The following is a 25,855-nucleotide window of genomic DNA, read 5'->3' as shown; positions in this document are numbered from 1 at the left end:
ATATAGCATGTACCACATATACTGCAAATATTAGCATTGTTGTCAGCTGGTAATAAGTCAACCACGAGTGAAACCATTTTGACTGTACAGCTAGAGCAGCTACTAACTATTTTGAGTGGCTCTTAGGCTCCACTGGATTCTATTAACACTGATGATTGTTACCGGCTCAAGTTTTACAAATGTTATAACTCCAGACAGAATGGAGAGGAATATTTCCAGCTCACTTTATAGTTTAGCTAGCGAGTGTCAGAGGTTCAGTTTGCTCTATATAATTAGATACTGACCCTGACCAGAGTTTGAACAATCTTGTAAAAGATTGGTCTTGGTGAAAATGTGATGTTGCGATATTCGGTGCAAAAATCAAATTAATATGATTTTATTGTATTTGTGACGTCTCGTTCTGTACAATGATGAATGTGAAACTAATGGCTGTAGCAGAGGTGTTAAAGCCTAGTCAAACTGATTGCATAAATTGTATACTCATCGCTTTATTTTTTATAGTATGATGTATTAACACATTTTAGTTTCTGGAAATATTTTCTTATTCATCTGAATCTTGTGTTATATTTAACTCTTTCGCTACCATAATCCGATGTGTCGGCTTTCGCGGTAATAGAAGTACAAACTGTAAGCCGATGTATCGGCTTATCAATAGGGTTTCACTTTTCTTGTTATTACGAAGCTTACGCATTAGCTAGACCAATCAAATTTTATCTCTAACGAAACAACCTTGTTGCCAATCACGTGTGCAGCCAATCGAAAGTCTTTTTGCCAAGCAGTTCCATTTCTAATCGTTTTTCAAAATAGGGAAATCAAGTCGTTATCGTCATGACAATAAAAAGCACACTGCGCTCAATCAAGGCAAAGAAAGCATCAGAAATTTTGCAGGAGTGGGATTCATTAAGCAATTTTATACTTAGCCTGTAGAGAATTTTGCTCTGAATAAGATGCATTTTACACTAAAACGATATCTGCATTGATTCTCGAGATATTGCATAAATATTAGCAGGTATATCAATTTTTCAAAAATACGTTTGAATTAATTCGGTCAGGTTAATAATTCGGTCAGAATTTAATGCGGTAATGAAAGCATTAAAGCTATCTTTTGGCACAATCAGGTTAACTTTTGGGCCCCGGATTTCTTCTATAAACAATATTTCTTCAAGCGATTGATATTTTGAACTATATTAGTTTATTTTCTATTGATCTTTGCTAGTCTGGTCCAGGGCTATATTTTCACCGATTTTCTATTGTATGAAGCTTTTGTTCAGTAAATTTTAGCTGTTGGTGTACTCGAAGTTGCTGTCTTTGTTATAGAACAATGGCTTAGCGCACAAGCGTTTCTCTGCTGAAGCTATTCATTAGGTTACATAACGAAACTGACCAGCGGTAAGCGTGGCTGTCAATGCTGTCCTTTGAGACTTCCACGTTATCAGTTAGCTCACTATTGGGTCTGGAGCCAGTTGCTGGCTTTTGCAACAAGTTTGTAATAGTTGGATGTCCATAAAATAGATCATACTCTTGCAATAGTTGTCAAAATCAGTTAATATGGGTCCACTGCTGTCACTCCCTTCATTATTGCTCGCTTGTTTGCTCCATTCTTTGTTGGTTACTTTAGCTAAGCTCGTCTGTGTGGGAGTATCTTTTATGGAAGGCTTTCCTATGCCAATTCTTTGACTTCTCGAATATTTATATAGGTTTTTGTTTTTCTACATCTGTTTTGGTCTGCTCACTTTTTTCAGCTTTCTGTCTCTATCCAATTCTTTATTATTGTTTGAGTCATATTTGTGTAGCTAACATGACTGATTAACATAACATTAACGTTTAAGTATATTGCAAAATTCAACTTTTTTTTCAGTATTCAAATAGATATACAGTGTGTGTATTCATTATTTCTATTGAAGGAATAAGTGAGTTACACTTGAGGTGGTACAGTTGCTGTATCTTATCTATTTATAGGCTAGCTTCTTTATTGGGTTGTCTTCTCTTTGCATTAGTTTACAGGTAGCAAACTCACAAGTGGTTTTTTATATTAACAGTACAGGTTGTGTTGAATGTATCCATAATACGAGTGTATCAGTTTTTAGATGTAAGAATGAGCAAATTATGGTAGCTTCTCATATATAACAAGCTTGCCTGGTAATCTTCATAGTAGCAAAGTTGATTATCTGTGAAGGCAGAAACTGAACAATTTCCTTTTATTACTGATTGCTTGGAAATATTTGGTTAACATCATATGATTTTGCATCGATAGAAACCTTGCAAATGTGTGGAAGTTTAAAAAGGCAATTGATAGTTTATATTTTCTGTTGCCATCTAATGGAAATTTAAACAATTGTCTTAATATTTGTGGTTTAACGTATCAGAACTTTAATCCATAGCCTATTTTTACATATTCTGTGCTTCTTCGCTCGCGTCTCTTTCGAAAGCAGTCCATCATGTTTCAAAGGTTGGGTTAATTGTTAAGGTAGCCAACAATGTGAAATACATGTAACACTGCAGAAGTTTTTTACAACACGGAGAAAACCAACTCTTAGTTCAGGTTCTTGACTCCATACTCTCCTTCATTAATTGTGAAAGTATCAGCTACGTTGATCTATAATCTTCGTAACAATAACCATATTCATGATACCTATCAACAGGTGTGTACCGGCCAACTGAATTCTTGTAACGGAGGTAATTTTTTCTTAACATGTTATTTCTGTATATCTAGGTAGTGAAGCTTGAACCACCTGCTCGTCAGTTAGCTATTGAATGCTTGATAGTGAATGGCGCTGCTGCGGACTTAGGCCTGTTTGCATATAATTTTAATAGCGCAGGAAGGGTAAAAATGGTGCTCGAAGTTTTTGTGTCATTTGCAATTCATGTAAATGTTGCATAGATTGCAGCAGCGTCTCATGTCATTATACTAAGGTCTTGCCAGATGGGTTATCTTGCGATGTTGTGCGACCAGAAATGCACCAGGATTCATGTGAACAGCTCGCAACGTGCCACTGCTAAACATTGGTCAAATGACCCAGTTGTGATTACCGTATTGTGAGGTGTACACGTAGATACCCTTTGCTGCGAAATGAATGTGAACCAAGTTTTATTGTAGTGGGTTTCCATCGAGTAGATCTCTTTAGCATGGTACAGTGGTGTGTACCATTTACCACATTTTACTCGTGTGTTTTGTCAATAGCTGTAAATTCTATATTAAATTAATCCTTATTTTGTCCTGATTTCGAATATGTAAACTAAACATCTGTCAATTATATTTTTGAATATTTATATAGGCTAAATGTCGAACATTTAATGTTTTTAATGATTGACGATAACAATCTGTACAGATCTGAACACACCATATAGAATTTTCTTTGCTTATTTCAAGTCGTATGCATGTATATAACCAGTATAATGGCCAGTTCAAATTCTAGTTCGATAATAAAATGTTTAGTCATTTTCTTTCATAGATAAAAGTAAATGCAATCATGATTGGTTCTTATGGTCGACGCTGTCGCTCCTGCCAGTTAGTGATATATTCCTGCTGCTCGGCAACATATTGATTTTTCAATGTTTTATTATTCATACAAAGTAAATATTCTGGTGTTCCAAAAAGTGGTCTGTTGCCTACAAGAATAGCTAAGCAGTTTTGCGTTAGCTAGTTTGGTTGGAGTTCAAATGGAGATTATTCTATGCCGAACCTGTACTTTTGCTTGCATTTCATTACATTGACAGGTTACTAGCAACGGGTGTACTAATCACCATTGAGCCTAGCTAACATTTACTAATGGAACATTGGAGAGGTTCTAGTTCAATATGAACAAGTTCTTATTTTGATTCTCTTTCATAACAAGCGTTTCAATTCGAAAGTTCGTTGCTGTGCAGTATTCATAGCTAATGACCTGACTAAACACACAGATGAAATGCCTCGGGTCCTGTTGAAAAGTGTATTGACCAAGAATCGGTCTCTGTCGTGTGAAGACCATTACATCCTTGATAGGGTTTCCTGTACACTATCAGTATCAAGGTATATTCATCTAATATGAAGCCTGAACAATTTGTACAACCACATTGTTGTATTGCGGTTTTGCTAAAAAAACGCGTTTACAATTGAAAACCACTAAGTACATACATACTCCAAGCTCTTAGTAGATTAAACTATAGAAAAATAGAAAAAAATTTAACATAATTTTATTGTTATAGATACTATCTTAACTGTAGCTGCTATAAAAATAATATCATTCTTTTATTATAAAAAATTGTGTGAAGCCCTGTTGTTTTTGTCTTTCACAAACCGTTCTTGAATGCAACTCGCTCACATTGGAAATAAATGAAATTGAATCGAGATTGTTCAACCGAACATGTTCGTTTTGAAAATGATGACAACATCGACAACACATTGGCTAAGTGAATGACGCATTTTGTCTATGTGTGTAACCAGGCCTTAATTCGAATTCCCTTGCATATCTATGGGCTAAATATCTGTTCACAGAGGCTGTTATTTCTGGTAGAGACCATTTACTGTTATGAAAAGACAACCGAAAGATCTCTGGCTGGGTCCCTAATTAAAAAATCTCTGAGATGGCAAGCGACTAATATGTTTCAAGTGATATGCTATAGTGCTGTAGTTCCTAATGTAACTGTTATTTTGAGTGTACACTAGCCAATAATCAGACAGAATTCACCAAAATCTTGATCAGCCAATAAATTTAAAAATAAATTATTTTCACCCTGCTAAAAATGTTGCGAAAAATTACTCGAACTGCAGTTCAAATGTTTTCAATTGGCAAACTATTGTTCGGTTGTGACAACCAATCAGAGCAAATCGAACATAGTTGCTTTCTCTCACGCCGAGCAAGTCAAATGTGTGCCAATAACCAATAAGAATGGTGAATGTATTAGCAGTGCATCACATCAGTTGGTTGCGTGAATTGGTCGATGTGTACAGTTAGGAAACAGATTGTCAATCGCAAAAATCAGCCAAAACGTAATAAGACATCATCAGCTTTAGGCGACTCAGTACTCCTTAGTTTATGGTTTCTTATAATAACATACAGTCGTTATTTTTACTCAGGCTGGAGATACCATAACTTTGGTCTTGCACTAGTAACAAAACCTATGGGGTACGCTTGTTTCATGTTTTGGGTACTCTTGTTTGTGGTTGGCTTGTTTGGGTAATCTAATGGCTAGTAATTACGTAATCGCCAGTTGCATAACAGTGTGTCATAACTCTTTATCCTTCCTAAGCCTAACATGTATTTCTTTGTGTTAAACCAATGAGCATTTCTGTCAGATGAAGAATTTAAGAATATTGTAAAAGTGCGCAAAGCTGTTTTCAAGAGTGAAAACTATTTTAAAGGTAAGGGTAACAAGAACAAACTTTAAAGAAAGCTGTAGAAAATTTTGTCGCCAGTGTAACCACCCAGGACAATTTTGTTGACCATAATTTAAACGTTCAAGCAATGGAACGTTATGCCATAGCCAATTCGTTAACTTATCTATGTGTCGTTAGCCCTTATGTTCTCAGTGCAGAAGAAAGAGCCACAGTCTCTAGATTATGAAAATTAAAAGGTTACGTGATGACCTTGTACTATTCTACATTTTTTCATACATCAATAGACAGTATTTTGAGCAGGATCTGGCTCTAATAAAGCATTTTGCTGTGTAAGCTTCTCATTGCATGAAGTAATACTATCCCCAGTGTCACATAAAATTGTTTCCAGCTTCTAAATCAGCATTGATAGCAGCTATGACCATTGTTACAAAGTCTGCTTGGAGAGGCGAGCCCGATCGATCGGAAGAAGCCTCTGAGCATGTCTGGTGAGAAGGAAGATGTTCTCGAGCAAGCCTCCTCCCGTGGATGGCTCCCTAAAGAGTATCTTCTTTCTTTGTGGCATGCTTAGTCGCGTGCCCCTTGAAGTGGTCATTGTAACAATAATGGTTTTAGCCGCATATGATTTTGAATCTGTAGCTAGCGACACTTTTATGTGCTGATGATTTGTTGTATGTACCAGAAAAAAAGTAGTGTGTTTCACTGTTTTTTAGTTCGTAAGGCAGTTTTATTGACCGGTTGTAATTTTTGTTTTTGGAAACTCAAAAAACCAAATGTTCAGTTTGAAAGAAATATAAAAAATAGCAATGCTATATTATTGGGATGGATCACAGACGTCTAATAATTGTTCAATTGTCTAATAACTTGCTATCAGAATAGTTTTGGCACCTTCACACACCATCCATGATAAGCCTTTGCCTACTCCTTTCAATATTTGACTAGTTACCAGCTTGGTCAGTGATTTGCTGATTGGCGAGTGTGCTCCGTGCCAACTGTAAATGGTTCCTCGATTCAAAAGTCGAATCTGGAAGTTGGCTTTTCTAAACACCCGCCCTAGGTGTCTGTTGAACCGATATGCACGCTTCATTCGGAGTCACTGTTTACAAAGAAGTGCTCTTTACTTGCTATAAACAAAGCTGCTCCTCTGGCCAGTCTTACATAAATCATGTCAGAGAAGCCAGTAGGGTAGGCTACTGGCTCTGCTCAACCAACCAGCGCTTATCATACCTTAAAAGACTCCATTAAAGCTGTTTGTGCTCAAATGCCCTATCAAATGCTGAAAGCTTGCCATGCATTGCCATTTCCTAACACATGCATTTAGTTGACACTATGGTTTGTCGTAACCATATAAAGTAGGCCTACACATTTGTAATGATTTATAACCGTGTTCACTTCCTTAAAGGGTTTGTAAGCATAGAAACTCATAGATGAAAAGTAGTCTGCAGAGCAGTTGCATTCTTTAGTAGGAGTCGTTTATGGCCTTCACCAAAAGTTATCCACAAAAAATCTTTGGAGACCTTGCTTAGAGCTAATCATAAATCTCAGGCTCATCTAATGCCATGGTAATTGTTATCAAGCATAATGCATTGTCTGGCAGACAGCAAGGTGGTTTGTGATTAGCTGACTCAAGCTTAACTAATACCAATCCGGTGGATTCGGCGTGCTTTATTGGTAAAGGTGAATAAGTAAGCTCACAGTATTATCCTCTATTTGCCCATGCAACTGACTGATACAAACTTTGGCCCTTTTCGATTAACCAATGAGGGAAGTCTATCAAGTTCAAAGGTGATCGTTAACAATTGCTACGCCAATGAGCTGATGAGGCCACACATCGTATGTTCAATGGTTTAATGATAGGCACTTTTTGTGCAACTACAGTCGTACACCCTATACGCATTACTATTATAATAACTTTTGTGTTTGAATATATAACTACTGAGCTCTTAAAGGCTGAGTTATATTAAGTTCGCCGGTGCTGGAGTATAATTACACTAACTTGGGCAATGTATTGAAACATGAACTTGTGGAATATATTACGTCGGACCAGCAAATGGTAGTATACTTAAAATAGTCAGTGAGTAAAAGCTTTTTATGCATGTTGTTACTGTTTCTTTTGCTTGTATGTTGCTAAACGTGCTCAAATCAATCAATGCGCATAATCTGATCATGTTCTGTCAGCCAGTCAGCGTCTGCCGAAGGCTATTAGTGCAACCTGGTCGATCATATATCACCAGAGTCTGCCATTTTTTCACCGCTCACTAACTCACAAGTTATAAACTTTCTCATGGCTGTCGTCGTCTTGGGCGGATGGCGATGAGAAGTTTTTGGTCAGTCTCTATGATATGCAATGATGAGGTTTTTAAAATTCATTCTTGTAATCATATCACGAATCATTAGACTGATATAAAGTTGATGGCCTGGCATGGCTATAGGTTAATACAAATCAGTGAACGCTTGTTAGCAAGGCAGGTTTAAATTGACTCGCAATGCTCTTCATTTCGGAATGTTTGAGCAATTGACATTCTTATGGTTTCATCACGTAGCGTCTTGGTTCATAAATGATTGCCATTCACCAGCTCAGTCCGGCACCAGAGGTAAAGATATTCGCCTAGACAAGCTCGAACAGGTTAGCTAGCGTGTAGAGTTAGCCTGTAGTTTATTCATACTTATATGAATATCTTAGGTTTATGAGGCACCGAAGCTGAAGTTTATAAAAGCTTAGCAGTTATAGTTGGCTTGCTCCAACACATTGGTGAGCAAAGTGATATCGACTTGGTGTAAACCTCGCCAATCTTGAGCGACTGAGACTCTATTCTCAATTTAGGTATACTCAATGCTAAATTGTGATGAACGTATATAAAAATATGTTTATAGCGTTACTTGATTTCTTATTTCTGGATTTTTGTGTTTTAAAGTTTTTTGTTTCAATATTATTTTAGTTGAACGACATCTTCGTAGGTATCATCTGTTCCTTGACTCTGAGCTATATTATCAAACCTCTGCATATGGTAGTTAATTCATTCCCAGCTTTGCATCGCATGTCTTATATCATAATATGTTGGACAAATATTCATGAAAAATAATTGTATTTCATGTACAATGTTTTAATTTAATGTATAACATTAATATTTATGCAAGAAATAAAAATATGTAAAGGCCTAATTAATAAAAATATAATAACTAAAGGTTTTTTACTGGTAGTGGTGCAAATATGCAAAGTGACTTACTCTAATTATGACTGGTCAATTTTGATAACAATTTTCCTTTTATATAGTGGGGGTCCTACCACACAAAGTTGTCGTCAGAATAGTCACTTTTAAAATCACTGTCGTCACTTTTAAAATCACTGTCGTCACTTTTAAAATCACTGTAATCTTTTTAAGTTTGTAACCAAAACAACCTCTTTCTTCACATTCGTTATTTTAATAAAAATATCCATTCTGGTGGCACTGGGTTGCGTTAAAAACCTGAAACTTGCTCAGTTTGAACTTCTGCTAACCAAAAGCATTGCTCAACCAGCGATCTTCACAAACTTATTAGTGATGTTTGGGAGAGTTGCTGATTACTCCGCGAAGAGTGACAGCCGTCTTGGGTTTTTAGGGCTACATTTCTTGTACTGAAAATAGACCGAGATTGTCTTTCACAATCACTGTCAGTCACAGACTTGGAAACGGATTTGCTGTCAATGTCGTGGCATTTCATTGCTGTTTACTTTAATTATATGGCAGTCTATAAATGCTGGACCAGATGCTTCAAACACAAACTAGTAAAGTTTCGGTTGAATGTGTTGATTTATGGACAAATAATAAGTTGGTAAAGGTACGGCTACACGTAACAAATCTTTCGTTGGTTCTAACAAAAATCACGAAATGATTGAAACACACAGAATTATTCTGCGCTGCTAGAATCGTGCTAGCGAGCACGATTCCAGCAGCTTTTGCAATTAGTATAGTCCAAGAGACGTATAATGACACACAATAAAAGTATAAGTGCAATTCAACCTAGTACACACGATGCAACTGCTTAGATTGCGTTATTGTATGTATTTATTGTTTGGACGCTATAGCTACAAATTGTTCATTTTTTAATTATATTTCCTTTTTAGCAGCAAAAGTTTTGTGGTAGAAAATGTTGCCATCTTTAGCGCAATCAAGTCATGTGCATCGTATTTACTATGGTGAATTTCCGTAATATTTTTCTTGCGTGTGGCATAATGTTCTCGGACTACAAATATCTTAAAATTTGCTAGAGTTATGCTAGCTAACCAATAATAGCGCAATTTAAACAGTTACATCGTGTGTTCTATGTTGAATTGCTTTCGTACTTTTATTGTGTGTCGCGTATACATGTTTTGGACTATACTAATTGCTAAAGCTGCTAGAGTCGTGCTCGCTAATAATTTGTTTAATCTGTAAAAGCCGACGATGTAAAAATCTGTTTCGCCGACGATCTCGGTGGGCATGCACAGCTCAAATAATTCTGTGAATTTTGACCGATTAATTCTGCGTTTTTCGTGATTTCGGCCAGAACTCAGAACCAACGAAAAATTCGTTACGTGTAGCCGTACCTTTAGTAATCCTACTTACACAATCATCGTCACCTACATTGATAAATGGTCGTCTCGTCTGTCACTTTTTAAATATCCATGTCGTCGGGTCGTCAGAATCGTCACAAAACATGGGAGGACCCCCATATAGTGTTATAATTTGTTTTCAACTTTAGCCTGTTTTTTGCTTTCACTTGTTGAAAGGATGTTTCAAGTCGAATACTGGATATTACAATGTGTACTTCAGATGTAATTAAATATTTCACCACATATTTCGCCTATGTCATACTATACATGTACGTGTAAGTAGAAAAGTGGGGTAGTTGATGAGGTAGTCATAAGTAGAGGCTCTCATTGCATACTCAGTTAATCACCACAGAGAAACTTAATGTGATAAAGAGATTAATGCAAGGTCTTTCATATGGCTGTCACCTGTATTTATTACTAGACTTTTTAGTATTCAAAGTACTGTCAATAACCGTTTTTACTAGGTACACTCCGCAGTGCTGACTACCAGGTTACTGGCCAGTCTGCTTATTTAAAAAAGCTCCTACATCGCTCTTCGTCTTACTATGTTTTGAACGAGACTTTAGAATATCACTGTTGGCCTCCTTAAACCTCAGATCGCTTCATAGTGTATTTCAGTAGGATCAGTGTTTTTACTATTTTTTTGACACTATCGAAAGACTAGTCATTCTGTTATCGCTACGAACAGAAATTGAATACGACCATTGACCAAACTAGTCTAAGAAACTAGAGAGAAATGGCATACATGGACTATGGCTCACTAGTAGATTGAATGTGCGAGGACAAGCGAAATGGTGACTCAAACATGGAGTGCTCCAAAAAGATTGTTCTCGCATGGCATGCTCACTTGATCGGTTCAATTTGCCTTCTCCATGGCTTGGCTATGTAGAAGCTAAATGTAACAGCCATAAACTATAGTCAACTAGTTGAAGGCATACACTAGTGACTAGTGCAAGGCCTGTTCAGCAGGTGATGCATCAACCTCTATTTAGTGAGTAAGCAAAAGTTGATCGTGATCTTTGCACTTCAGTCAGTCACTTCACCTGGTTGCTTAGAACTGAATTCCATTTGAAGGCTGTCCTTTTGTATGTGGTACTTCGGTATATCTACAGTTCATCCTTCAAAGCTTTCGGAGATGTTTTATAGTTGCTTGGTTCGATTTTGAACCACTAATTATTAAACCTGTCCTTGAGGCTAGTGTGGTAGTTTGCAGCGCCCTATGTATTATCAGAGATATTGGTTGTAGTTATTTTTTCTGCGACGACACCCTTCTTGAAGCGAGATTTTTTGTTATATGATATCTTGCGTAGAAGTAAGTAATTCTTCAAGAAAGGATTGTTGGCAAGAGAGATCATAAGTACCCAAATTTCATAGATTATTGCATCTAAGCTAAAGTAGTTGTATAAGCGAATTAACTGGCGAGCATACTTTATGTAGTTTCTAATCTGTTATGGTTCTTCGTGCTGTTTGTTTATCATGTTTGCAAGAGTCTGTGAAGGATTAGCAGTCGGTGTTCTACAGTTGTTACGCATAGCAACGATGAATGTTGTTGCTTTACTACGGTGATAATAGGGGATTTGACATCAACGGTCATTGCTGCTGACGACACACGGCTACATAAAAACTTAATTCATCGTAATCACTAAGGTTTCCGGTATATAGAGTAGCCAATCCGAATGGAGTTGTTTGCACTCTCGTTTCTAGCCTTTAATTATTTACTAGGAAAAGGTCCAGTTGTACTTGAACCCTAGTAAACTAGCAAGCATAGCAAATATACATGAAGTTGTTCGTTTTCGGCTGCCCTGATGTAACCTTCCTGTTGTGATACAGATAATCGATAGCTGCTGTACAATATAGGTAGGTTTATAGATATCAATTTCAAATGTTGATTATTTCAGAAACTAGATTTTATCAAGTTGTTGAATAAGAGTCGTGGTACATACAGTGTGGCGCAAGGATCGGAATTTGGGCTATCACCGGTCAGCCTAGTTGCCCAATGCCGAAAAGAGCAGTAATAGCGGAGATGTATTGCACTTGTGATATTTACAGATGATCTCGTTTAGCATTGATCATGATAACATTCTTTATCGTCCTTTATGATGTGACTCTAGCGGTTGAAGTTCATTTTCCAAGCGCTTGTTGTCTATAAATTGCTTGTTTGCTCTGTTGCAACTTTAAGGTGTCACTAATTAGAATGATAAGTTTCCTTGTTAACTGAAACACTTGTCCGTTTTGCTTGGGTCACCTATTAGTTTTTCCGTTTATGCAATTTATGATTGTAATCGTTAGACCAAGTGCGTAATCATCTGACTGGTGTAGTGATTTGAAGTTCACCTATTCATATTCTCGGATGCTAAAATGTAACATTTGCAATAATTGTTGGTTGGTATATGAAACTTCTTAGATTTGGCCTCTGATAAGATTCATAGCATTCTCTTTATGCATTTACAAACGCTGCAGCAGTATCTGTTGTGGTCACGCCGGTGTTGCTTACTCCAGAAATTGTATGATTTTATATCATTTTACCGAGTACGCAAATGGTCTGCCGTGCGTATTGATTTACGATGCAGCGGCTTTTTTGGGCACTTTAGAGCTGACTTTATTTCCTAAGTTATATTTTCTTGACAAGATCAATTGTGTCGAGTTATAATTGTATCTTTTAAATGGTGTCAATCTAATTTCTATCAAACTTTGTTTGTGTGATGTTGATTCATTTCTATATTCTTATCGATCTTCTATTATATCAGACCATTGTCGACCCAATTTGTAGTGAACAGCTGCTTGAATCTGCCTTATCCCTTTGGATTTCATATTTGTGCAAAAATTCTTAACACTGGTAACATCACTAACTGATTACATCGTCGTGTTGGAAGTATTTTTCAAGTTATATCGATTTAATTTGCATCAAAATGTTCTACTGCTCATGTCACACAAATTTGTGTCATGAGCAGTAGAACCTTAATTTTACTGCTAGTGTTTAAGTCATTTCTGATGTTTGAAAAAGCATTGTTTTAGCAAACAAAATAAACAGAAATGTTATTTCATCCTTTCCTAACTAGTAAACACTCAAATTTTTATCTTGGCCGACAACACCAAATTTGGAGGAAGTAATTTGCGCCATTATGCTGTAATAACTTTGTTGCTTTGCAATCTGTTTGCTTTTGTTGAAAAACAAAGAAACAACCTTTCTTTGTTTTATCTTTTCCTTGCCTTGGAAAGGGATGGGATGAAACAACAGCAACAGATTGCACAAAAGTGACAACGTTTTCACGGTATTATTGTACAAATTACTTCCCCAAATTTGGTGTTTCCTAGCAAGATAAACTTTGGAGTGTGTAGTAAAATAATTCCAAGAGTAAACTGAGGCCAGAGATATCCCCCGTTACTTCAGTTGTGTTGGTATGAAGCAGCATATCCTAATAATTCTTATGAGTTTGGAAGTTTGCTTTTGAAGATGAACGCGCCAAAAAATTGTAGGTTTTCTCCGAAAGTGTCGGTATTTTTCAATCATCTGTGATTGTTTTTGATGTTAGGGTGATCTGATTGCCAGGATGTTTCAAGATTAAAATAAAATTGATTGAACTTGATCGAGGTTAAACATTCAGCACATATGAATTAGCGATTATGACATCTATAGTTGCAAAGAGACCGACGAAATAGAGATGCGTTTAGCTGCAACTTGAAAGCCATCGCCAATATCGACTACAGTCATACCTCGACGTACGAGTGCTTCGACATGCAAAAAAAATACGAGCGAAATTTGAAGCTAGTTATCCCCTTGAGATACGAGAAACCTTTGAGCTACGAGCATGCGAGCCTGTTCTCGGTGGCCATTTGATGGCCAAGTGTGCCTCTTGCATCAAGTATGCCTCTTGCATCAAATATGCTGTTCTCTGTTTCAAAAACAGCATCAGTCTTTCTTGTTTGAACAAAGTTTTAATAAGGTTAGTTAAAAGTTATATTGAAAGTGAAGCACAAAGCGGCAAGCCAAAAACCGGTGATAAAAAATTAAGACAATAAAATTGAAGTTAAGTTTAGTGAAAGATTAAAACTTAACTTTAAGTGTGTGTTTAGTGAGCTTAAGCTTAAATTCATTTAAGTTAATTTCAAAGTTTATGTTATTTTACATAGCGTCAAAAATCTAGTGTAGCCAATGCGTTGTGGTCTCTCTCACATAACGGTTAGCCACTACGCATGTCTCAAAGGTAAAAACTCCATACAGTACTGTAGATAGTAATGTTATATTTTATTGCAGATCATGACTACTAAATGGGTAGTTATTTCGCTTTGTGAGTTTAGGTATTGAATTACAACAATTCAAAACATGTTTTTCCCTCGTAATATCCTGCTTTGAGGTTGGTTTTTCATAGTATTTACGTATTAATTGATATTTAAAGATTTCAAAAGTAAAATATTAGCTGAATTATCGGGTAATAAAAAGTTAAAGAAGAGGTAATAAAAAGTATTTGCACTGAAAATTTATTTTATTTAACATATGGAACATTTACCATTCTAACTTTCAAACTTCTCATATTATGAGAAAAGTGCTTTGTGCAGTTCAAAAAATTCAAAAGCGAAATGCGCAGAGTAATATTAATTCACATTAAAAGTACATACCCATTTAGCTTGTAATCTGCAATTGGAATAAGGAACGAACATATAAAAAAACGTGAAAATGATAAGAATGGTTTAACCTATTGGTTAAGCATGCTTCTCTGTCGATTTGTTGTGTGAATGTCGCTAGTTCAAATCCTCTCTGAAACGTATTGTTCCTTATTAAAATTTCATTGCTATAAATGGACAGATGAACGACCACAGACAAACACAGAGTTATATATATATATATATATATTGTATTGACATACAAGCTCAGTCCCAAAACGCATTAAGCTCGTATCTCGATGTATGACTGTACAGCAGTGATAGCAACTAGTGACATCATTTCGTGTGTATTTTTTTTCTGGGTGTTTAATTCGCGATCAAGTTTTGTCGATTTTAATCTTGAACATCAAAAACCATCACAAATGATAGGAAATTACCGATACTTTCTGATAAAATCTACTAAAATTTGGTGCAAGTTCATCTTTAACGCCGTCTCAATCTTGTGTTGATGGAGACAAGTCACCATGCCCTAGTATTACATGTAGCAATTAGCATAACATTTGACTTCCAAGTTCAGCGCTGCGAGTCAACAAACATCATTCTGTTATGGCCAATTATATGTGTGCCGATGGGCAAAGGCAAATAGTGCAACTTTGTTCCTAGTAGCAATTACATTACGTCATTGTGGCATCTCTTTATCACGTTATGGTGACAGTCTCTCTACATTGGGAATGTTGGCTGAAGTGTCAATGGATGAGAGTTGCCTAAAGAATTGTCATGCTCTAAAATAGCTGCTTGTGGTAATAATTAATTTCATGAGTACACATTCATCTATGTTCTAATTGTATTCCTGAATGCGTTGAGTTAGCCGCTGTCATGTCTCCCGTGTCGGTACATGTCTAAAAACTATTCTTCAACAGATTTGTTATAACTTGAAGTAATAGACTCACGGAATAATAATCTAAACATTTATCATAGATACGCTTGAATATTTGTGACATTCATACCCAGTCTCTATCTTTAGTTATTATTACTATGTCGGCTAAGACCAGGTAACAAATTCAGCTATTGCTAAATCTGCCCTCATTGAACGCTCACAGAAATGTCTAATTTCTTTTGTTAGTAGGAGGATCGGAGTTTGCAGCAACCCTGACGTGACCTTGATATCATTGCTAGGTGAAAGGATTTGTCTAGTGCGTGTTCCTAAGATTTCAAAAGAAGTTATGATTTTTAGGAAAAACTCTTTATGAAGACTTGTGGATTTTTGCAAAAAAAACTCTTTTTGAAATCTTTTAGACGGGCGCTGAAAAAATCCCTTCACCCAGCGATAATGTCAAGGTCACTTAAGCTCATGAAAACTCTTTTTGAAGATGTAGATTTTCATAAAACTCAATACCTGTAAAAGCATAAAATTTTTGCATCAAAGATTGTTGTTGAACATTGGTTAATTATCATGCAAAAGAATGTTGCAGTTATTGTGTAAAAAACTATCACTTGTTGCACAAAGAAAAGTTTTTGAAATATTGGTCATATTTCCTTGTATTCACCAATGTCTTGCTTTCACCAATCAGTGCTCTCCGGCACACTAACTGTGATCTCTGGTCTCATAAACGTGTTTACAGAGGTTCGTGTTGGAATCAAAAGCAATTTCTTTTCTTTATCTAGGAGAAAGTACAAGCAGGAAAGCGAGGAGCTGACTGCTCGTGACGAAGACTCAGATGAAGGAGAATTATCGACAATGTTAGTAATTGTTTATTTCCTAGATTGTATTCTACTTTTTAAACAAATCTTTAGTGCACTCATCAAGGGTTATAGTTGGATTGGCAGGTTTCCTCTTTGTAATGTGGGAGAATGGGCTTGAGGTCAAAAGGTAAAGTAAGAGTGTGATGGCTAGGTGGCAAGGATTAGTTATGCGAAGTTCCTCTTTCATCATGATGCAAGGAAAAAAATCATAGTTTGGCAAGGCATCCGTTTTGTACCATCTATAAGCACAGTAGACGCTCCTATTGCTTTGTATTATGAAAAAAATACTCTATAACATAAGGTGGCAAGTCGGTGCAAGTTCTCTCTTTCGATTTAAATAATGAGAATCTCATTGTTAACTTAAAAATAAAGGTAGTCAATTGGTGCAGGTGTTGAGTGTTGGTCTACCAATCTGAATGTTGTAAGTTGGAGTCGTTAAAAGCGATGTTTTATCATTTACCCTGGCCGCAGACACAGTTTTTTTATTGTAATCTACAGCTTGCTGTATAAAAAAGCTAAAAAAACGATTTAAGTTAACAAATAAGGTGTGTGCTCCCTTAACTTAACATAAAATTACTGTAATCATAAACTCAACCAAGTGAAAGTGATAAGAAAAAATGAAAAGTTGTCGATACAAACTAATAATACTACAGTTATTGTACAGCCATTAAATTAAACAGTCAAGTGTAGTTATTTACTTCTTAAAGGACCAAAACGGTGAGTTTGAGAAGATCTTGGAACGGATTAGGCAATTTACATGTATTTTACCGTTCGTATAATGTAAAATCCATACAAAATTTAATTTATTATTACGTCGTAACTGCGTTTACTGTATGTATAATGAATATTGTGTTGGTTATGGAATATTAAAAACCCTGATTGAATGTCTGGATATGTGATACGAGGAAGCTCACAGTTTAGTGATTAACATGCTCGTGTATCTTATGCTAATTTATGTTACATCAGCTCTGCATCCTCGTGTTCTTATGTCATAATGGATTCTGACTACATGTCAAGCATTTCGCTGTTTTCCGCTCGGCATGTATTTACATAGTGTGCCTAAGGATTTTCATACAGGTCTCAAAACAAACTGTGTGGCATGTTGCACTGTAGGTATAATCTAGCAGACACTGCTTGGAGGAAGTTTAGTATTTGTTAAAATAATCATTATTCCGACACAATATAATGTATATTTCCCTACGAATACGGTGTATAGATCAGGGGTATGATGTTTGAATTGCAATCGCAGGCTCCTGAAAATAGAGACTTACAGTAGTTTTGAGATGGTTAGGGTGCATAATAATGGTAGGTGAGAAGTAACTAGTAGAGGTAGGAGTAGGTAAGTAGTAGGTAAGTTAGGTAAGTATGCACCAATGAAACTGGCAACCATAAAAAAGCATTTACGGTGAATGCTAAAATTGTTATTGAGTTATCCGATAATTGATAAAGTTCTTACGGTGTATATTGCATATAATTTAGATTGGAGGGTAGGGGATAACTCCAAGTTTTTAGATATGATTCGGTATCAACACTTGCTCGTTGCGTATCTTCAAGTCACTAATAATTAGCTTGTCACGCAAACGCATCAGCTTTACGCTTAGGGAATCGGACAACAACCTTAAATGTATTTTTGGTCAGCTATAAACAAGAATAGTTACGGAATAAAACATTGACCCTACCAAATATGTTGCAAACGCAGCGGCTCCTGAATTAAAGTCAGATTTGATATGAAGTCTGATGAAGGTGTCTTTTGTAAGTGTTTGGCCTCATTAGTAAAATAGTCAATTTTGGCAACTTTCAAGTGTGCTGGGATGAGTGTTTACATGTCACACATCATTAGCTACGTGATGAGTGATCCCTGCAATGATTGCTGGCTCATCACAGTGAATCAGTTGTTATACCATCCTCTTGGTGCTACAACTAATATATTTTCTGGCTAAGAGGTGTGCATGTTCTGCACCTCCTGTTTTGTCTAGATCTGTGTTATTATTTGGTCCATAGCGTTGTCTAGATCTGTGTTAGTATGTGGTCTATAACGTTGTCTAGATCTGTGTTATTATGTGGTCCATAGAGTTGTCTAGATCTGTGTTATTATGTGGTCCATAGAGTTGTCTAGATCTGTGTTATTATGTGGTCCATAGAGTTGTCTAGATCTGTGTTATTATGTGGTCCATAGAGTTGTCTAGATCTGTGTTATTATGGGGTCTATAGCCATAACTACTCAATGTGCAACAGCTTCTTACATAGCATAAAGTACTGGACAATTCTTCATTTTATTTACAACTGCTACCTGTAACAGTAAACTACTGTATTTCACAGTGTACTGTCATGCCTTAACACCAGTATACTGTATCTTACAGCGTATTATTGCATCTTGCATTCCACTATTCTATATACATCAGAATCCATGCTTTACTGTTTTCGTTCCTTACACCTTTTCAATTATGCTACATTAAAATGGAAGTCAGTGTTGAGGCAAAATGATAGGACAGTCATTGTAGACACCGACTGCAAGAGAGAGGTATTGAAATGTTAAATGTATAATAATTTTTATTTCATTTAGCTGTCTTTTGCATACAACTAGGCCCAGTCTTTCCATCAGAAAATCAGAAGGATGGGAAGCATAAAAAGCATTTTTGACTGCTATGAGCTTAACTGTTGAATGTGACTATTAGTAACGATGTGCTATCAGTAGATCAGCTGTAGTGCGGAGAGTGAGAGTGCTAAACACTAATGAGAGTTAGTGCAGTCACCAGGCAGTCACTAGACAGTCACTAGGCAGTCACTAGGCAGTCACTAGGCAGTCACTAGGCAGTCACTAGGCAATTGTGGAGTCATGCATCGGTGAAAGTCAACAGTCAACTTTCAGAAATTGTCTACCGAGTTTACATTTTGAAATGTATAACATACTCGGTACAGATTCTTGTCATCTTATGAAATGATATTTCTAGCTAATTTAGAGTCTGGTTTCGGGACTCTTCTATCTGAATCATGGCAGGATTTTGCTTTGCAAATCTCTTGGTAATCTTTACTACAATAGAATTCGTGTTCCTCCGAGGCCGCAGTCGGGGGTTGGAAAAAATATTGCATCGTAAGGGTTTCGAGCCCACGACCTTCACCCTGGTAGACCGACACTAACCCCTGCACCCATCGCCCGCTTTAACAATTTTGGAATAACTTTGCAGATAGCTATTACATCTCTCGATCTCTCACGATACTCGAGTCTGTCTGAGTGCTAGTGTAGAAGTAATGATGCATCGGTGGACTCAACACAAATAGATTTAGTCTCTATGGCTTGGCATGCCTTACTTTCGACTGAAGCTGTTTATCTACAAAGGATCTCACCTTTGCTAATGACAAAGCATGTTTGTTATTTGATAGTGAGTCACCTTCAATGCTCCAGCGTGCTGGCTCGTTGAGATCTAAGTCAGTGTCTCTTGATTTACCACTCCCTCATTCCCTAGACTCCGATGGTGAAGAATCTCTGCTGACTCGAAGCACTCCGCATGTAAGTCGTTATGGTTTGGCTCAAACAGTTTTCTCGGATGGTGCGGTGGTAGACTGAGAACCAAGTCAAAAGTAGTGCGAAAAACAGTTTTGTTTTTTAGCAAACATGGAATTTTTTGTCAATGAATGCTGCGCTTACATAAAGCAAAAAGTAAGTTAACAGTTTGGTTTTTTAATGGGAGTTGTCTGCTTGTGCCAAAATAGACCCAGCAGCATTTACAAAAAGAATGTTGAAAAGCGCTGTGTTGTTATGTCTGTTATACCAAAAGTATTCTAATCATTAAGCATGTTTGTCAACAAAAAATGTGGATCGTTGTCATTTAGCCAAATATTAATTTTGCTAACAAAAAATTATGAGATGAATTATGATGAGTGATGAATGTTACCTCGCTGGATTTTTGTCAGAAGTTTTTGTAGAGTCTTGTCTAAATTACCCTAATATCAGTAGCAAAAAACAAATGCTACTAGAAGTATAACTCTGGGTTATCAAATCTAAGATTGTTGAGGTGTAAATCTATTTTTATTATTGCTCTATTGTTATCTAAGTATTTAGAAAGCAAGCATAGCATTTTACTGTCTAACAACACCGAAAGGTTCACCCAACAGTTGAAGTTGTCAAAGTCAGTGTTTATTCCAATCAGCAGATGATTAGCAGTTCATACCATGTGTCTTTACGTATACACAATCTTTTTAAAAATTTTCAAGAATGATTTTTGATGGTTCAAACCTCAATTGACCCCATTGCATATTCAGAATAGCAGTTGTTGGTGGTTCAAACCTCAAATGGCCCCATTGCATATTCAGAATAGCAGTTGTTGGTGGTTCAAACCTCAAATGGCCCCATTGCATGTTCAGAGTAGCAGTCTTTGCCAGCAGACTGCCTAGCCCTGTCGGAAACTTTAAGCTAAATATTTTAGTGCAAGAAGAGATAGAATATGATGGGCTATGATTGTTCCTGGTAATCTGTCCTTTGTCAGTTTTCAAATGGCATCTTACTCAAATATAAAACTGGTGAAACCAAAGCACCAACTTTGAATTTCTTTTCCTTCTATTAGGTTTTTCCTGTAGGCTGCACAAACTTAATTTTGCTGAATTTCAGCGAGTGATTTGGAATTACCTCCCTTGCATCAATGCACTTAAGTCGATTTGTCAAATTTTGTCATTACTTTTGTTATCAGGATAATTGTATTATAATCGAAGTTTGTTATATTTTACCGAATGTAGATAGTGTACTGATCATTTAGAAGAGACAATTTAATTGTATCATTGCTCAATACCTGGATTAACTCAACGTTTATTATGCGCTATAAAACATTGTGGTGTGTCAATATATTTCGATACTTTCTGTTCCTACATTCCATTGTACATGTAGATATCTGTATTGTTGTAGGGGTCGGCTGCCTCCACGCCGCACAGAGATGAACTGTCTAGCGGGAGAGCTTCCTCACCAAACAATCGACCTCAACTGAATGGTCGTCAGTCACCCGGCAGCCATCCCACTCTCCCACCAGTCACTCCCCGGGGGGAAAAGTCTCTCAACTCAAGTTTTAACAAGCGCAAAACAAATTGGTTTTCGTATTCTGTAAGCAATTTTTTCGTAAACATATACCTTTCACTGAATCTCGTAATGCATAAATCTACACTCGGAGTTTTATTGATTATTCACATTGTAGTGTAACCTGACCATTCAACCATATGACTCCCGCTTTACTTATTTTAGTATAAACAAAAGTGTGAGGAGTTTCACCGACTGTTTAAAGATATCCCAGCAGATGAGAGACTGCTTGTTGGTATGTTAGTTTTCTGTTTGATAGCTACTAGCCTTCAGGGTCACACTAGTTCTTACCTATCATCAGTCATTTGATTTTGTGTTTATCATTCGTTACATACAATTGTAAATGAATACCTGTCTACCAAACATTCAAATAGTGCAATATTGCTTCTTACAAGCGCGTTCACTTCGTTTCATCAATTACTATTTAAATAGAGTTTGTGGGTATAAAGAGTTGCTTACTACATACCCTGAGTCTGGCAGTGTGAAATAAAAGACAACTCTCAATTTCGTGTTGGTATTTAATAATAGACAACTGTTCAGGATATGTTTGCAGCCCATTCACCAATTAGCTATTTAACTTTGGCAAGAAAGAATTTTGTGAACGGTCACGAGTCTCCCTAATACTCATAACCTTTCTATCAATCAATCTAATATTTTGGGTTGTCATTGTGCATTTTTACTTTATATACCTTGTCCCTTATTCTTTTATAAACTTTATCCAACAAATTCTGTCAGTTATAGTGAAGAGCAGAAATTTGGAACAAAGCAATGGTTGACTCAATGAGCCATAAAAATGTCTTGTGTTTCTCTAATTTGAGTAACGCAAAGAATTTTTAAAACGTGTTAAATAAACGTGATTTAGGTTAGTATATTTGGTTATTTTTAGAGTACATTGCACGTGCGTGACCGCTTCTTTTTTAGAAATGTTTTTATCATTAGAAACCAGTTTTTCAGTGATTTTTCACAATCATGATGTTGTTTTTGCACTGAATGTTTGAATAACATTTAAAAATCTACCTACCGAAAATACAGATGTCATTTACTTTCCGAGTTGTAGAAGCTAATAGCTCAAGTTTTTTTGTAAAATATAGATTTGTTATGCCATAACAACTTAAAAATATATATGGTTTTTCATATGCGAGATACAAAAATACACCAATTTTGTAACATTTTAGATGCATAACTCTTTTTGTCCCCCTTAATTTGATCATCATCGTCGGAGTTACTATTTGCACAGTGGTTGTTGAAAAGAGGTGTGCTTATCTCAGACTGAACAAACACTGTCATGACTGTTATGCTCTTCGCATCATATGAGAGCATGAGTAATGTCTAATCTTGATGAAACAGATTTTAGGGAGTGTTTTGCTCAGAGTAGTATCTTCAAAGACACTAGCTTTGCCATACAAGCAAAAGATATCTTTATCAAAAGATATGATTATTGTTTTATATACAAGTATGGTAACAAACCAAGGCAAAGCCCAGTCTAATACAGTTTTTTAAAGTATCAGGCATCTTATAATTATGTCAACTGACTTTATATAGTAATTAAAAGCACCTTCAGTTAGTTTCGTATTGAGACTAATATTTTGGATGATTGAAACATCCCATTTACGTAACATATGAAATCGTCAAAATTATTTCAAGGTTTGAATTAGAAGTGTTGCGCAGTGTTCATATCTGGTATCTCAAGTTTTACTTTTTGCAGACTACTCGTGCGCCTTGCAGAAGGATATACTTGTGCATGGTAGACTCTACATGAGTCAGAACTGGATATGTTTCTACGCGAGCATCTTCAAGTGGGAGACCACGGTATGTTTACCACATTCCTTCTAGTGCACTCATTTTTCACTCATTCCACCTCTTATCGGTATTATCTCGTGACTTGATGATGCGTTGTTTGACTCCTTGCTGCCTACTGTATCTCTTTCCTGCCTGCTATTTGTTCTGCTATACTTGTTTTCACTGTGAGTTCCAGAGACTGTTTTTGCCATTGTTCTATCGCGTTCAAGCCAGCAACTGTTTTACCACGATTCAAAATTCTATCCATATACGTTCACTACCATTTGCTCTAATTGGCATTGGTGTTGAGATACAAGCTATACCAAAGCATTGCTCGCCAACGTCAACATGCCGGCGCTATCACTGTGGCATATGAGTGCTGCTCACATTCGTGTTCACAGGCCTAACTTTGGTCTCCTTGACAGCCATAAAGGCTGCTGACATTGCAGTCATCTCCTCGTGGTTTCTCTTCAATCATTTTGTTGGCAGCTATTATTTCTTTTGAGATTGTTGATTTTATCCCACGACCAAACACGAGCGAAGCGATTGGTTTGGAAGATTTATGATAAATGCACATGTGCATACAACTCCCGAAAAATTATCCGTTAACGGCCGTCACCAAACCCTTGTAACGAAATCCTATCAACAAATTTAACTATTTTTCTGTAAAGTCGTTTAAGTATAATAATGATACAAAACGCATATAAACCTATTTAAATATGTTACCAAGCCTTTGAAAGGTTACCTCAAATTCCTAAAACTAACCCATCTGATCGGATTATACATAAATAGACAGATTTATTTGGCCAAAAATCGTTATTACAACTTGTTAAGCCTCACTTTTATCAAAGTTAAGACCGGAAATTAAAACGCCGAGCGACAGAGAATAGAACGATTAAGTCGTGCGCATTTCACGAAAAAAATAACGTGCACGTTTCACCAGTCTATAGCATTTTCAAATTGCCGATGGTTTCTGTAATTAAGTTAGGAGTACTGAAATCGTTTCATTTTTGCCGGTTTAAAAGTAACTGACATTTTAGACAATTTGGAGTACTTTGGTATTCTAACTGATATCCAACGCAATGTAAGTAAAGAAAATGATGATATTTTTTCTAACGGTTACGAGATTATTACAATAACTAATTATAAGTTTGGATGACTACAGAACAATGACTACGTAGTACAGAATTTCTAAAAATCTATATAAATATCACAACTTCGTGATATTGTTAGCTATGACGTTTTGAAATATAAACAAAATTGTGCATTGGTTTTATATTATTACTATGTTAATAATATTGGTTATTCTAATAATATCAGTGCATTTTACTTCTAATATTGGCCAATATTGCATGTCTCCTATTGCAGGGGAGGGATATAAACATATAATCTTTTCCTTTCATTATTGCTGTTTGTTGTATATAATAACACCCACACCCAGTACATTACAGCTACCATTGCAGTTATCCTACTTCACTGCAGTACCATTTGACTGCTAATATTGCATTTCTCAACCATCAGTACCCTTTCTTTTTCTTCCAATATCACTTTGGTCGTGGGCTGTATGACAGTGGAATTTCTAGTTTACTTTTTTTATTAATGTGATCGAGGAGAAGCTAATCTAAATATTTGTCTCATATGCACCGTGATCCTTGGAGAATTGTCTACACGTGTTCATACTCTCTAACTACCTAGCTTATTCTTCTTCCTAGCTTATTCCCTAGGTAGGTTCGTGCAAGTTGTTAACAAATTGTCTGTCTGGGACATGACTGCACTAGAAGTCACAAGTTGAGAATTCATTAACCAATTTATTATTATCTTGAGGTTCCTGTCATGGTGTTTCATCTACTAAATGGGAAACTGCTGGCTCACTTAATGGCATACCATAGCCATTACAGAATTGTTAAGGAATAAAAGTGTTGCTTGGATGTCTTGCACCTTTCTGTAACTAGCACTGTTTCAATAGAATGCTCATCATGATACAGGTGATGATTGAGTGTAAGGAAATAAAGTCCATAACAAAGGAGAAGACAGCACGTGTTATTCCCAACGCCATACAGATCAACACTCTTACAGACAAGTACTCATTCTCATCCTTCAGCTCTCGAGACAAGACGTATCTTCTCATGTTCAGAGTCTGGCAAAATTCTCTTCTCGATAAGGTAGGATAAACCTTTTTGCTTGTTTAAATATAGTAGATGACATTGTCAAGCTTAGGGTTGGTTTTGTTCAATTTTTGGCTCTCGTTTAAACACTTTTCACTCTCCTTCTGCTGAAGGAAGTGAACCAACCTGTCGTGGCTCACTACTAGCTCAGGCTTGCCATCAGCTGTTGCATAATAGTCACAGCTATGCTCTGGTCGTTTTGGTTATTATGATGTTCTTATATCGGCTTGTATTTATCCTGTTTATTCACTGTTATCCTTTTTCTGGCTTTTAATTTTTCGATAATTATAATTTTGTTCAGTATATTTTTTTAACTTGTCCGCGAGTTTAACCGAGCAACTGAATTGTCGGCGCATTATCACGCATTGAATTTGGTGAGTTTCTGCATGGTTTTGAAGCGGAAATAAAACTCACTCCATAACGTCTTCTGTCATCAGATTTACCAGCATGAGACTAGTGACATTCGTCGTGCCGTTTGTGACATTTGAAAAAGCTCCCGAATGCTAACTAACTCATCTTCTCCCCTGCAATGATTAATATTTCTTTATTTGAACTATTATCATTTCCACCATATCTGTTGTTTCCTGTTTGCACAACAACCTAAAGCTCATGATTTG

At 36.4% G+C, this 25,855-nt stretch overlaps 1 protein-coding gene across 2 annotated transcripts in view; it reads left to right on the top strand.

Moving 5' to 3' along the window:
• Positions 1-25,855, top strand: part of LOC137386119 (protein Aster-A-like) — a 47,976-nt gene that overhangs the window by 9,237 nt on the left and 12,884 nt on the right. Inside the window, exons 1-7 of one of the 2 annotated variants that reach the window (XM_068072820.1) lie at positions 7,298-7,367; positions 16,155-16,229; positions 19,614-19,740; positions 21,130-21,321; positions 21,460-21,529; positions 23,000-23,103; positions 25,059-25,235. In XM_068072820.1, the coding sequence (XP_067928921.1) occupies positions 7,330-7,367; positions 16,155-16,229; positions 19,614-19,740; positions 21,130-21,321; positions 21,460-21,529; positions 23,000-23,103; positions 25,059-25,235 (783 nt within the window). In that variant the 5' untranslated portion in view covers positions 7,298-7,329. Of the gene's footprint in view, positions 1-7,297; positions 7,368-16,154; positions 16,230-19,613; positions 19,741-21,129; positions 21,322-21,459; positions 21,530-22,999; positions 23,104-25,058; positions 25,236-25,855 lie in introns of those variants that run through there. The other variant, XM_068072821.1, reaches the window with a different exon arrangement.

The sequence above is a fragment of the Watersipora subatra genome, chromosome 1 (genome assembly GCF_963576615.1).
Source record: "Watersipora subatra chromosome 1, tzWatSuba1.1, whole genome shotgun sequence".
Taxonomy (NCBI): Eukaryota; Metazoa; Bryozoa; class Gymnolaemata; order Cheilostomatida; family Watersiporidae; genus Watersipora; species Watersipora subatra.
This window is presented reverse-complemented; position numbering and strand designations above follow the sequence as displayed.